The 14,646-nt window shown below is 45.4% G+C and overlaps 1 protein-coding gene and 1 long non-coding RNA gene across 3 annotated transcripts in view; both read left to right on the plus strand.

Annotated features, from left to right (window-relative positions):
* Positions 1–4,232, plus strand: part of Srl (sarcalumenin) — a 39,874-nt gene extending 35,642 nt beyond the window's left edge. For both annotated transcript variants that reach the window (XM_076839906.2, XM_076839907.2), the window contains one exon: positions 1,060–4,232. In XM_076839906.2, the coding sequence (XP_076696021.2) occupies positions 1,060–1,871 (812 nt within the window). In that variant the 3' untranslated portion in view covers positions 1,872–4,232. The remainder of the gene's footprint in view (positions 1–1,059) is intronic.
* A 5,990-nt stretch (positions 4,233–10,222) lies between these two features.
* On the plus strand, positions 10,223–13,015 carry LOC143385265 (uncharacterized). Its single transcript, XR_013089450.2, has 3 exons — positions 10,223–10,551; positions 10,971–11,112; positions 12,043–13,015. It is a non-coding gene; the product is annotated as an uncharacterized LOC143385265 (long non-coding RNA).
* The last annotated feature ends 1,631 nt before the right edge of the window (positions 13,016–14,646 follow it).

Genomic DNA, 14,646 nt, shown 5'->3' on the forward strand with positions numbered 1-14,646 from the left:
GCCTGGCAAGCCTGAGGCCATGGCATAGGCCACTATGTACTGTCGTGACACAGGCCTATCTGCATTGATGAGTCCTAAACAGGGCAGTTGTAGAAACATGTGACCAGATGCCTGATTTAAGTTTATGGTTCTGACCATCATTTTGGTTATAACTAGATCCTGTTTTATTGGTGATGATATTATCACTCACAATTATAAAAGTAAATTAACCTTATTGTACCCCCAATGTATATCCAATTATACACTAGATAATTTTATGCATTATTGGTTGGTCATTGTAAAAAAAAAATACAGGGCTGGGGTTGTGGCTCAGGGGTAGCACGCTTGCCTAGCATGTGTGAGGCACCGGGTTAGATTCTCAGTACCACATATAAACAAATAAATGAGTAAAGGTCCATCATTAACTAATAAAAATTTTAAAATGCAATGTTTTCAAGATAGGTATTCCTCATCTCATTTTGTAAATAAGAAAATCGAGGAAATAAGAAGCAAAAGGAGTTAAAATATATTGGGCACCACTATATGACTGGCAGCTTTGATTCTGTGCTTTCCTGTTCATCACAATATAATAATCTTCTCATCAGTTTTGAAGTTACTGCTTTTCTTGTATTGTAGGTAAGGGGCTAGAGCTTAGGAGCATTTGCTATCCAGCTGTCCAGTGGCAAAGCCCAAATTCTGTCAGTCTTAACACTGGATCCTTATTTCTTTCTCCTAAATCTTGCATCCTCTATCACGTTCTTCCAATTCCCTGACTTCCTTAACAGTTTTTCCATTGCCCTAGATTTTTTTAGACAGTTGGAAAAATCTCAACTTTGAACAAGTATTTTAATTCCTTAGAGACTTGGATTCCACTGTAGATGAAAGGAAGGATCAGGCTGTTCTTGGTTAGAGATTGACAAAGAGCGGGAGATATGCAATTAATTCTTCAGTAGTCTTTAGAAACTCAGAAAATCCCTAGAGCATGAACTTTCAGCCCACAGAATGATTTGGTTCTGAAGGGAGGTAAGCAGGGCTTTGCATGAGCTCCACCAGCTTGACTTCTCACTCTGTCTCCTCAAGGATACCCCTTCAACGATGTGTGCCAGTGGTTCATCGATAGAGCCGACCTCATCTTTGTTGTCTTTGACCCCACCAAGCTGGATGTGGGTCTGGAGCTGGAGATGCTCTTTCGCCAGCTGAAGGGACGCGAGTCTCAGATAAGGATCATCCTGAACAAGGCTGACAACCTGGCCACACAGATGCTCATGCGAGTGTATGGGGCCCTCTTCTGGAGCTTGGCCCCTCTCATAAATGTCACAGAGCCTCCAAGGGTTTATGTCAGCTCCTTCTGGCCACAAGACTATAAACCTGACACTCACCGGGAACTGTTCCTCAAAGAAGAGATCTCCCTTCTAGAAGACCTGAACCAGGTGATTGAAAACAGGTTGGAGAACAAGATCGCTTTCATCCGCCAACATGCCATTCGGGTCCGCATTCATGCCCTCTTGGTTGACCGCTATCTGCAGACTTACAAGGACAAAATGACCTTCTTCAGTGATGGAGAACTGGTCTTTAAGGACATTGTGGAAGATCCTGATAAATTCTACATCTTTAAGACCATCCTGGCAAAGACCAACGTTAGCAAGTTTGACCTTCCCAACCGAGAGGCCTACAAGGACTTCTTTGGCATCAACCCCATTTCCAATTTCAAACTCCTCTCTCAGCAGTGCTCCTACATGGGAGGTTGCTTTCTGGAGAAGATAGAGCGGGCCATCACCCAGGAGCTTCCCAGCCTCCTGGGTAGCCTCGGGTTGGGGAAGAATCCAGGTGCTCTCAACTGTGACAAAACAGGGTGTAGTGAAACCCCAAAGAATCGCTACAAGAAGCACTAGATAGTGTGTAGCTCTTCTCGGGTCCCTGTTGGTGAATGAGCTTGTGTCCTGTCTGAGAAGTCCTGGTTTATTAACCCTTTGAGCCACACTGGTGAGAATCAGTACACACTGGAGATTTGGGAGTTTTGTTGAGGCATGTGGTAGGTGAAGATGTGTGGGTCTAAGGAGGAGAGCGGAAACTGTGAATTATAGTGTGCTTTTCTTGTTGCTTCAGTTAGGAGGCCTGATTGAGGCAAATCAGGCTCTACTTGCTTTTCCTGGGTCCTGTCTTGAAGGGACAGAGAGCAGCTAAATTCTAGTGTATACTAAATGAGGGTCAAATAAGCTAAACACAGCCTGAGTGAAGAGGGCTCTCAGGTCCACGTTGGCTCCTTCCACACATGGTCTTCTGTTTGTTCCCCAAACCTCCTCTACTCTCTCCCAAGCTTGGGCTGACTTTCAAAGGCAGATAGCCTCTTGGATCTAAATTTACCTGAATTTTGAGCCTGTCCCCAGTACCTCTTCACTGTTTCTCCATAACACTAAGAGAGAACAAGAGTGCCTAGGTCAGGGTGAGGATCTGCCTCCCAAATGCCATTTCTGTGATGTCCCAGCTGGGGAGATCAGACCCATCACTGGCCCCAAGAGGTGGTGAGTGGTTGGTGGACTCAGGCTGTTCCCTCTTGGATGTAACTTAAGTGAGGGTTCTGGAAGGGCTCAGAGGGTTAATTGGTTTGCAGTGTGTCTTTGTCTATTGCATGTCTTGGAAAACTCAGATCCCAAAGGTGTTGGGTTTCAGAGTGGACAATGGAGACTTTGTTCCTTGTCCTTAGGGACTTTGCTGGGCAGTCAGCCTCTCCCAAATTTAGGAAGAGGCTGTTCCACAATTTCTCTGTGGAAGCACTTGGCAGAAAAGTTGTTTCTTCAGTTTCCCATTACTATGGCTTTTCCTTTCTTTTCTTCTCCATTCCCTGATGCACCAACACTTAAACCAGAGAAACTTCCTATGATGAGAACCAGCACCAGCCATCTGGCATCAATGGCAACTGAAGCTTAGGGTTTAGCGTCCACTTGTCCTTGACATGGATAGCTGTGGACTGTACCACAGGACATCCAGGGCTTTCAAACACCAGTGAGTGTGGATATGTGTGTACATCATCCAAGAGAGGTCAGAAAGATGACAAACCTGAGGCCACAGAGAAAGAACTCATCATGAGAGTCCTGCATGGCCGGCAAGCACTGTCCCCTCAGAGGGGCACAGAGACCCAGTGGATAAGTGCCCTTTGAAGGGAGCATGTACTGTGAGATGTGTGCATACAGGGATAGCCCAGGCCTGCCTTGAAGGGCTCCTTTTGAAGCCACTCCTCTTGGGAGCAAGCTATCCTTGGGTCCTTAATCCTGTCCTGGGTCAGGACCCACTAGCACTAGGTAGTCATCTGGATCAGAAGGAAATTTTGAGAAAAAGATTGATTAGGCAATGTAAGTAGATTGGTGATCAGATGGGGTCCAGAAAGAACCCCAATTTGATTTAGTATTGCTCAGAATTCGGAGCAGTCCCATGCCTGCTGCAAGAGAGGCTGCTGCTTTGGACTTTATGGAGGACCCAGATCCTCTCACGGAGAGCCAGAGGCTCCAGACCCACCAGGACACTGTTTCAAGGAGCAAGCCAACTGGAAAAGAAAAGCGAGTTCTGTAAGGGACATCCATGAAGCGTGGTAGCTGGGGCAGATGAGTTGCAATCTATCCTTGGAATTTTCTTCTCCCCCAAATGAACAACCCCAACCCCTTGGCCTCACTTCCAAATCACTTATCCTCTTGGAAGACTATCCCTCCTGCTTGTCTCTTTCACACTGCTCATCCCTGTTGGTTGCTTTTGGTGAATCTGTTTTTTTCTTAATGCAGTCAGGGAAATAAAAAGTTCAGGACTATATGAGCCTTTTTTTAGCTGTGATGTCACCATCATTTTGGGAAGCAGGGGGGGATGAAGCTAATCAGTTCATGCAATATTAGTATTTTGGGGGGGGCTATATTGTCAGTGTGTCCTCCCACTTTTGGATTTTTCTTTTCTCCATCTATTTTCCTTTTCTTTTTTCTCTCCATTATGTTCCTCTCCTCACTGTCTGCCTTTCCTTTCCTTGACTGCCCACAGGCCTGTTGATCAATCAACACAGGTTCTAAGTGCCCGTTCTTTGCCCAGCTCTGTGGAGGATTCTGACTCTTAAGGATGATGGGGCTGGGAACTGGGGAAACTTGGGACCCAGAGATTCCCCAAGAGGGGTCCCTGTGAATATTTGTGAAGGAATAGGGGCTGACCCTTTCCAGTGACCTTTCGATTCTGACTTTACCAGGGAGAATATTTCAATAAAGTTCCTATCTCTTTAACATCTTCTCCTTCCTGATTATCTCCAGCAAGGTGAATCTCTAATCTTGCTTTTATGTAGGAGAATGTACTCATTTTCAGATTTCTTGGGGATAAGTTGGGAGTTGATAAAGGGCTTATTCTTGGTTTGGATGCTTTCTGACACCCTCCTTTGGTAGCTCCCTCCTGCTTCCAGCCTCCCAGGTATTGAAGATGGCTTGTTCTTTCAGCAGTCATGAAACTAAGGCCTGTTCCCTTTAGAAATAGGGGTCATTGAAATTTTTATCCCCAGATTCCTCACAGAGATGGCTCAGGTAACTATACCAGTCAGCCCATGCCCTCTGCTGTTCATCCGCCTCCAGATGCCCATAGCCACTGTGGAGGAAGCCTGAAGTCTGCAGGAATGGTGAGGATGGCTGCCTCCCCTGGCTGCTCCAGAAAGTGATTGCCCTCTCCACCTGGTATGGGCATGGGCCTCCTGTTTGTTACCTTCTGAACACATCCTGGATTGCCCTTCCCAGCCCAATTTGCTCTTTTCAGTGTCCTGGAAATTCAGCAGTGCTCTTAAATTTTGAAGTTTTCCCTCTGGTATCCTCCAAGAAATTTCACATCTTTGCTTGAGAATTGGCTTTGAAAGAGAAAGAACAGGGCCCTGGGGAAGAGGTAGGAGGTTGGAATGAACCAAAAAGGGAGAGATGGACCTAAAAATCCAGGCCATTGCCATACAGTTGTGCCCAAGAGGATGCCAGACTCAGGTGACATCCCTGGGTACTCCAGGGTGCTCCTGGCTCAGCAGTGGCTGGACTTAGGGCTGAGTGAGTAGAGTCACGCTATCCTTTGTTTGCTTCCTGATCAGGGAAAGTCTATATGCAGTCCACAGTCTTTGAGCAACTGAGCAACCTGACCTACTAAAGTCACTCCTGCTCACCTGCCCCACCTCACCTTCTCCTACCCATTCTTGGAGAAATTGAGTGCTTTCCCTACAAGAGAAAAGTCACACAAAGTCGGTGTTTTTTTTTTTTTTTAGTTGTTGATGGACTTTATTGTCTTTATTTTTTTATAGTGTTAATTTTATTTTTTTTTAATATTTACTTTTTTTTAGTTTTCGGCGGATACAACATCTTTGTATGTGGTGCTGAGGATCGAACCTGGGCCGCACGCATGCCAGGCGAGCGCGCTACTGCTTGAGCCACATCCCCAGCCCTATTGTCTTTATTTTTATGTGGTGGTGAGAATCGAACCCAGTGCTTCATACATGCCAGGCGAGCACACTACCACTGAGCCACAACCCCAGCCCCAAAGTCGGTTTTGAATAGAAATGTAATAATCCGCTGGATCTGTCTTCAAAATTGTGCTGTTTCACAAACCTCATAACCCTATCACCTTTAGGTTAAGTCTGCCTTTAGGGTGCTAGAGCAACCAAACAGAAAATGGAGAAGGCAAAACAGAGGCTATTCTAAACATAGCCAGGTAATGTGAGGGGTTCGAATATAAAGAATGAATTTAAGAGTCATGTCATTGGAACATTACAAGTAGTTATACAAATAAGGGGCATGCAAAAACATACATGTGAAGTTCTTATGTATTGGAAAACAGATGTGGGTGTGCAATTTTGTGGCCAAATGATGCCTAAGTACCTAGTCCAGTGTTCAACACCTAGGAACTCTTTACCTGACCCCAAACCTTTCGTTCCCCTTTTTTTACATGGGCTCTAGGAGAGTAAAGAAAGGTAACTATGTGTTTTGCGTTGTGTGTAGATGGTCCTTGCGCCAGAGGTATGCCTGGTTTGGGCAAGTGACTGTGGCTGTGAGAGTGGAATACAGATTATGGGAACATGTATGTGTGGGCAGATGTGTGAATGGGGTGAACCTGGATAGTCAAACAGGATTGAGACCCAAGAAGAGGCAGCCATGGAAAGACATCCTACTAGTCCCTGGCTTTGCAGGTATGCCTTGCCAGAGTGAATTAAGGTGAAAGGACTTTAGAGAACTTAATACATACTGGCAACATTTCATGCCAGTTCTATCTTCTGAGACATTAGGCTCTGGCTTCTCCCAACCCAAGGAACCCTTACTTTTTCTCTAGAAGACCATAAAGACAATACAAAGAAAGCATTAAGAAAAACAGAAACTGAGAGTAGTAACATAAGGTTGTCTGTAGGAAAGGTATATTCAACAGGTTGGGCCAATCTCTTACCCTCAGGATAAACATTCATATAGGAGCATTTCCACATCTGCTTGGACCATGGAACATGTTCTGTTTTCTCATGATGTCTATGGGGAAGGGAACCAATTCTAGAGTATCTCCTTCGTGCCAGAGCTTTAGACCCACAGGCCTCACCACCCTTATACCTTACAACGAAGTGCTAATCATAGTGCTATGCACTTGGGACTACTCTGAGTGCTTTATGTACATCATTTCATATAATCTTCACAATAGCCCCACAGGGAGTTAGATGGCTTGCACATTTAAGAGCACAGAGTCTGATTGTTTGGGATTGGTCCTGGGCTTCCCCACTTGCTACAGGGCTGTCCTAGGTAAATAATAAAATTTCTCTGTGTTTCAGTTTCCTTACTCACAAAATAGACACTGATAGTCCCTCCCTCCCATGAGGACTATCATAGTGGGGATTAAGTGGCTTGATATATGTGTGTAATGTGCTTGAAATCGTACATCGTATGTGGCCCACAGACAGCACCCAGTAATTGTCAGTTGTTATTACTGTTAGTATTCATATTTTACCCATGAGAATGATGGTCAGAGTGGCTGAGATGATGGCTTGTGTGCACAATTCTACTTGACACTTGTTTCCCCTTATGGGTTATGCTAGGGTACTTGCTTTGGACTTTCTTCTTTTTTGGCAGTGGAGGGATTGAACTCAGGAGCACTTGACCACTGAGCCACATCCCCAGCCCCATTTTGTATTTTATTTAGAGACAGGGTCTCACTTAGTTGCTTAGTGCCTCACTTTTGCTGAGGCTGGCTTTGAACTCACAATCCTCCTGCCTCAGCCTTTGAGTTGCTTGCTTGGGATTTTTCTGACCCCACACCTTTATTTCCCCTTTCTTCACAAACTGGCAAAGATTCAGAATTGCTTGATTTTTTTTAATATTTATTTTTTAGTTACAGGTGAACACAATGTCTTTATTTTACTTTATGTGGTGCTGAGGCTCGAACCTAGTGCCTCACTCATGCTAGGTGAGTGCTCTACCTCTGAGCTACAACTCCAGCCCCAGAATTGCTTGATTTTTAAAAATACTTAAAAAAAAATTTTATGTGGTACTAAGGATGGAAACCAGTCCCTCACACATGCTAAGTAAGTGCTCTATCATTGAGCTACAACCGCAGCCCCTACTTGATTTTTTTTTTTTTTTTAATGGTCATTCAGCACATTGAACAAAATTTAAAATATTTAAAAGTAATTTTCAGGGCCGGGGATGTGGCTCAAGTGGTAGCGCGCTCACCTAGCATGCACGAGGCACTGGGCTCAATTCTCAGCACCACACAAAAATAAAAAATAAAAGATATTGTGTCCACCTAAAACTAAAAAATAAATATTAAAAAAGTAATTTTCATCAGGAAATGTATTGAGGGTTGTTTCTTAAACACATACTTAAAAGTAAATTTTAATTCCATTTCACATTTGATCTTCTCCATAATCTTGTAAAGTAGATGGGAGGTATATTTATTATCCCTAGTTCCAAATCCAACATGAGGAAACTGCATCTCCAGAGAAGTCCAAAGACTTCTGCCTGAGTTTACTCAACTCATACACAACAAACACAAAAAAGTTGATTTTCTTTTTTCTATTACATCAATTTGTGCTAATCTGAACCTAAACCAAATTGTGTATAGTATATTTTTAATGTACACTAAAAAAGTGATTTTGTATTATAAAGACTACAAAAATATTTGTTATATTTCCATTTAAAATTTTTTTTTACTTGTAGTTGGACATAATACCTTTATTTTATTTTTTAAATATTTATTTTTTAGTTTTTTTAAAGTGGACACAATATCTTTATTTTATATTTATGTGGTGCTGAGGATCAAACCCAGTGCCCCATGCATGACAGGTGAGCACTGTACCACTGAGCCACAACCCCAGCCCCACAATACCTTTATTTTATTTATTTATTTGTATGTGATGCTGAGGATTGAACCCAGCACCTTGCACACATGCTAGGCCAGTGCTCTACCACTGAGCCCCAGCCCCAGCCTCTAGTATACTTCCATTTTATCCAAACATTTGAGTTTTCCCCAGCACAATTTCAAAAGATTTAGAAGTTTTGCATATTTATTAAGGCATAGTTTCTGTACTGGGGGAAGTAACCATCTAGTAAGAGACACAAGGCACAGGAAGGAGAGTTATCAGGGAAGAGACATTTTTCAATTCATAAATTGGGATACATGGCCTGGCAAAGGATTTGCTTTCTCATTTGTTTCCACTTTTATTTTGAGATAGTCTCCCTGTGTTGTCCAGGCTAGTTTTAAACTCCCACACTCAAGTGAATGCTGGGATTACAGGCCCTGCCCTTTCTCATTAAAAAGGGACTAACATATATAAACTGTTAAATTTATTTAAACTAACTTATTTAAACTTCTGTTGAGAAGACTACATTCAGATAGCATCAAACAGAGTACTAGAACACATAAGGGGTTATGCAGCTTGGGGAGGGAGTGGAATTTTAGCTATACTTTGAGGGGTGGGCATGTTTGGCTGGTCAGAGATCAGAAGATGATCCTGAGGAAGATCAGGAGTTCACACTCAAAGATAAACTGTGTGGTGGTGATGAGGGGGAAACAATCCAGGTGAGAGGAGGAAGTTAGGGAAAACTGGGACTTAAATGAAAGCCCATGGAGTCTGGGCTTGAGGCCATTTGCAAGTTCCTGGGCAAAACAAGGCTGTGCAGTACCTCAGAAGATCCAGCTGGCAGCTGCACTGGGGTAGGGAGGAGGAAGTGGGAATGCAGAGGCCAGAGCTTAGCACCAAGACGCCTGCTGCCTGCCCCTGGGCCCGCTGGATTGGGGCACTGGAGTCTCTGTCCCCTCTCAACTCTGCCTCACTCGAAAGAGCTGGGAACCAGCCGATGGAGTCCCAGAAATAGGCCAGAGCAGCAGACCACCCCATCAGTCTAGCCCTGCCTCGGAGCTCCTGTTGGGTTCTGAACCCCCACCAGCCCAAAGGAGGCCACAATCTGTGTCCCTTCTCCGGATCCCTGTGACATTTTAGGTCATTCCACTTCTAGAGACAGTTAACACAACAGGTGAAAGGACCAGCGAAGAGGAGGTCATGCTGTCCTGCGTGGCTCTGAGGCCCTACCAGGACACTGGGCCCTCCATCTCCTGGCCCTCCATCTTCCCGTCCAGGGTAGATGAGTCACAGCGGGAACACGGGCCAGGACGGAAGCTGCATCCTGTGCGGGTACAGGCCTGCAGGAAGATGCATTGGTGGACGGATCTCCCGGGCTGCGACCTCCTGGTACAATGACCGTAGGCGCTGCAGCCTGCATTCCCAAAGGGGCCAAGTCTGGGCGCTCTTCCTTCGTCCCAAAGAAAGCGGGCGTCTAGAGGAGCCTCAGCCTTCCCCAGCGCACCTTAGTGGGGAAACTAAGGCTGCAGCAGGGCAGCTCTGAAGAGGGGTCCTGAAGGTGAGCGAAGCCGGGATCCTGGTTGAATGTTGCCTCTTCCCTCAAGCCCAGCTCCTTACACGCAAATGACTCACCCTGAGAATGGGGAACTCATCACTCGTCTTTGAAGACTGGGGCCGACGTTGTGGCTGCACAGCAGTCCTAGATCCCGGGATCTAGCCCAGCAAGGCACTCTCCCCTAAGCCAATCTTGCTCTTAAGATCCCAGCATTGTGATCGCCCCGCCCCCGCCCGCCCCGCCCCCGCTCGCCCCGCCCCCGCTCGCCCCGCCCCCGCCTCCGCTCGCCGCGTCATGTCTGGCGCAGGCGCAGGCGCAGATGCGCAGGCACAGGCGCAGATGCGCAGTCGCGGTGCTGACAAGTTGCGGCCGCGCTCTGCGCAGCGTCAGGCGAGTGGTGGCTCGGCGCTGGGGACTGGCGGCGGCGCTGCTGGGGGCCAGTCGGGAAGGGCCAGGTTCCTTCCGCCGCTACTCCACGCTGTGGGGTCGCTCTGGGGACGGCGGGGCTGCCGCGTCAGACGGGGCTGCTTTGTGGGCTGTGGGGCAGACGACCTGGGAGTTCCAAGAGGATCTCAAAGGCTCGGTTGTGGCCCGCAGAGGCCTCGGACTGGCAAGTCACACGTGTGCAAAGAACACCAGAGCAGTTGGTGCTGTGTTTATTAGACTGACTTTGGCCCTTGAGGCCATCCCCCAGGTAAAATGAAGATTTTAAGAGATCCCCGCTGCCCTCTCTTCCCGCCCCCGTGCCCGCTTCTCGGGGCCAGTATTCATTGGAATTGCGGCCCTTGGGATTTCGTGAATCATGGATATTAGGAGCTGGGAAGGACTTAAGGGATTCTGTAGTAGTCTCATCAAGAGGTCATTAGCCTCGCCAGGCCGGTGGCCCCACCTGTGATATCAGCTACTCAGACTGAGGCAGGAGTATTGCAAGTTCTAAACCAGGGCAACATAGACCCTAATCTCAAAATTCTAAATAAAAAGGTCTTGGGGTATAGCTCACTGGTAGTGCGCCCCTAGGTGTTCCCTCCACCTTCTATATAATCTCCGTTTTCCTCTATTTGAAACATCCAACAACAGGGATCTCAGTCCAGGGCACTTCATGTCTTTTGACAGGATGAATGTTTAGCGCACTCCATTCTAGAAGCCAGCTGTCTCTCTGCATTTCCCAGTACCTAGACAAACCTTGCTTCCCTGTGCAGTTTGTGGAGAATGCTGTGGTATCAGTGTATAACTGCTTCCCTGCTGCAACCTCTGGGTATGTTAGAACCTATAAAAGGGGCTCTGTGGTTAAATGGGTTGGTCAGTTAGTTCCTGAACGGAAAGATAATTGACTTTTAACTTCATGGGCTTTCTTGAGAGTTGCTTTGGAGTGGGACATGATTTAGGCATAAGCAATAAAAAAAAAAAAAAACCTTGAAAAGGAGATAGGTATAATGTTCTCTTCAAGAGGTCATTAGCCTTGCTGACTTCTAGGTTCTTCCCTGGGTTTAACTTCATAGAACATTTAGTAGGGGTGGGGAATTGTAGCACAAAATAGCTATACAGTCTAACCCTCTTTATTTTACAGGTCAGGAAGCTGAGGCCAAAAAAAGGAAAGACTCTTTGAGGTCATAGAGCAAGCTAGTGGCAGAGATGAGACTTAAGTTCAGGTCTCCTTATTCCCAGGCAGTTCTCATTCTAACCCTTGTATATTTTGGGTGCCACAGATGGCACATTTAAATTGGTTAATTTGAGGTTGGATGTAGGGAAACAGCTAGGGATAGTGGAATCTTGCCACCTGTACTTCTGGAGGCACAGAAGCTATGTGGAGGATCATCTTACTAGAGCTGGGACTTTGGGTCAAGAAATTCAGGAAAGGAGTTGGAATAAAAACTGCCCTCACTTCTTCCCTCTGGTCTGTCAAAGCTTCCCCTGGACCAAACAGAATTGGAAATCAGGGCAAGGGAGTCTTGAGTAGTCCAAACAGGGCAGTTCTAAAGCATAACATGATGGAAAAGAATGAAGAATGTACCTAGAAGGACAAATGAAAGCTATCCAGCATAACATGCAATCTGGCTTCTAATATAAAGTTTACATTAATATTTAAACTAGGTATAGTTTACATTTCTTGAGCATTTGCTCTCTGCCAAGCGTGTCTATGATCTCATTACATGTTCGCATAAATTCAGTTTTCTCCATTTTACAGGTAAACTGACCAGTGAAACAACTTGAGGGATGAAGGTTTGAATAACCAAGTTGACATCAGTGTCTCCAGAATCCTGAATTGTATACAATCATTACTATGTGGAATGAAAAGAAAGTGAATAAAGAGCAAACATTCAAGGTTCCCTGAAGAGCCTTCCCTGTGCTCGTTCTCCTGGGACTTGTGGAAGCTCAGCCACAGGGACTGAAGGCCATCTGCTGAGCTGAGTTATATGTCTGCTGGGGTCTCACCTGCTGATTTATATAACAGGCCAACATCTTGAGGTTAAAGGAGCCAGTATAGAAGACTGAAAACATATCTTGGTCTTCTGCTTTTCTTTCCTAGTGGAGGATAGCTTTTGGAATTAAAACTTTCTCTCAAGTCATCTTTACCCACCCCCTGATTCTTATACCCCACAATCTGGGCAGGGGCCCAGGGTGCTGCCTCTTTTCCCTGCTCAACTCCTACCCACTGTTCCACCCACAAGCTCTGTTCTGCTAATTGCATTGCTGGTGCTGCTGCTGGAACACAGCGTTCTTCAGGGATGAACCAACAACCAATTTGGTGAGGAGAGTTTTACCAGCACCCCTAAAATGGCCTGCTGTGGAGCAGAAAGCTCAGCTTAACAGCATTGGACTCTATTCTCCAGACTTCCTCTCCCTGGCCATTTCTTCTCCTCAGAATCTCTTTTTATTGGCCTCTTCTTTCCTAGATGGTGCAATAACTCTTTCATTTGTTGTTGGGTAGAAAGTAGGGACCTTGCAGAAGCAAGAATTGAAACTTTGGATAGGGACTTGTCCAAGATCACACAGACACAAAGGATGGAACTGGCATTTGAACTCCCAAGTTTAATCCTGATAAACTTCCCATTCAGAATAAACCTGCTGCTGCAGCATTTGGGTTCAGAGCCCTTTCCACATGCCATTGCCTGTGTCCCTGGGTCTTGTTCATGTCAAATCTATTGTTTCAGCTCACTCTTCTGGGTTTCCACATCGATTTGCCTAATATTTGGTACATCTTCTTACAGTCCTTTCCTGGTGGTATCTCTTCCATCAGGAGGTAATTTTACCTATTTCTTTTTTTTTTTAATTTTTTAACACTTTTTTAAAAGATTGATGTGATTTTTAAATATCCTTTATTTTATTTTTTTATTTTATGTGGTGCTGAGGATCAAACCCAGCGCCTTGCATATGCTAGGCCAGCACTCTACCACTGAGCCCTAGCCCCAGCCCCAATTTCACCTATTTCTACTGGCAACATCCAACCCATTCACCAAAGCCTAGCTCATGGCACCTCATCCACAATATCCTTCCAGTCTCATTTGCCTGCAGATTCCCAAGCTCCCTTTTGTAGGCCTTCTCTAAAGTATTTCTTGTATTATTTATTGTGTTACAGTGTGTTAGTCAGTTTTTCATTGTCTTGACAAAGTACCTGAGAAAAATAAAAGGAGGAAAGGTTTATTTTCACTCAAAGTTTGAGAGGTTTTAGGCTTCACCCTGTTGTCATGGGACCTTGTCAAGGAGAACATTAAGGCAGGGAGGGCATAGCAGAGCAAAGCTGTTCACATTAAGGCAGCCAGGAAACAGAGGGAGAGAAGAGATGGAGGAAGGGGAAGGGGCTCTAGACAAAATATTCCTTTCAAGGACATGCTCCCCCTGACATACTCACTCCAACTAGGCCTTTCTTTCTAAAGTTTCCCCACCTCACAATAGCCCATTAAGCTGTGAATCATCAGTAGATTAATCCATTCATGAGGTTAGAGCCAATCACTTCCCAAAGATGCCAACTCGGAACACTGCTGCATTAGGGACCAAGCCTTCAACACATGAGTTTTTTTGGGGGGGGGCGGGGAGGGGGGACACTGGGGATTGAACTCGGGGGCACTTGACCACCCAGCCACACCCCCAGCCCTATTTTGTATTTTATTTAGAGACAGGGTCTCACTGAGTTGCTTAGCACCTCACTTTTGCTGAGGCTGGCTTTGAACTTGTGATCCTCCTGCCTCAGCCTCCGGAGCCCCTGGGATTACAGGCATGACCACCTTTCCTGGCTTCAGCACATGAAGCTTTTGGGGGGCATTTCATATGGAAACCAAAATATACAGTAATCTGTGTATGTAGCTTTTTTGTTTGTGGGGTGAGGGGATTACTGTCAATATTTGGATCTCTCTAATTCCTAACAGAGGACCTTACATATTACAAGCCACAGTGAACAGATGTTTCAGGGGAGCCCTTATGGTGAAAGAGTTTGCAAAATTAAGATTTTCCTCTCGTTATTATGTGTTCACTTTGCTTAACATAAGATTCAGCTATTCAGAGCTGGGGTTGTGGCTCAGTAGAGCGCTCACCTAGCACGTGCGAGGCCCTGGGTTCAATCCTCAGCACCACATAAAAACAAAATAAAGGTATTATGTACAACTAAAAAATATATTAAAAAAAAAAAGATTCAGGGCTGGGGATATGGCTCAAGTGGTAATGCGCTTGCCTGGCATGCACGGGGCGCTGGGTTCCATCCTCAGCACCACATAAAAATTAAGATGTTGTGTCCACCAAAAACTGAAAAATAAATATTAAAAACTTCTCTCTCTCTTCTCTCTCTCTCTCTTAA

This window comes from Callospermophilus lateralis, chromosome 19 (genome assembly GCF_048772815.1).
Source record: "Callospermophilus lateralis isolate mCalLat2 chromosome 19, mCalLat2.hap1, whole genome shotgun sequence".
Classification (NCBI taxonomy): domain Eukaryota; kingdom Metazoa; phylum Chordata; class Mammalia; order Rodentia; family Sciuridae; genus Callospermophilus; species Callospermophilus lateralis.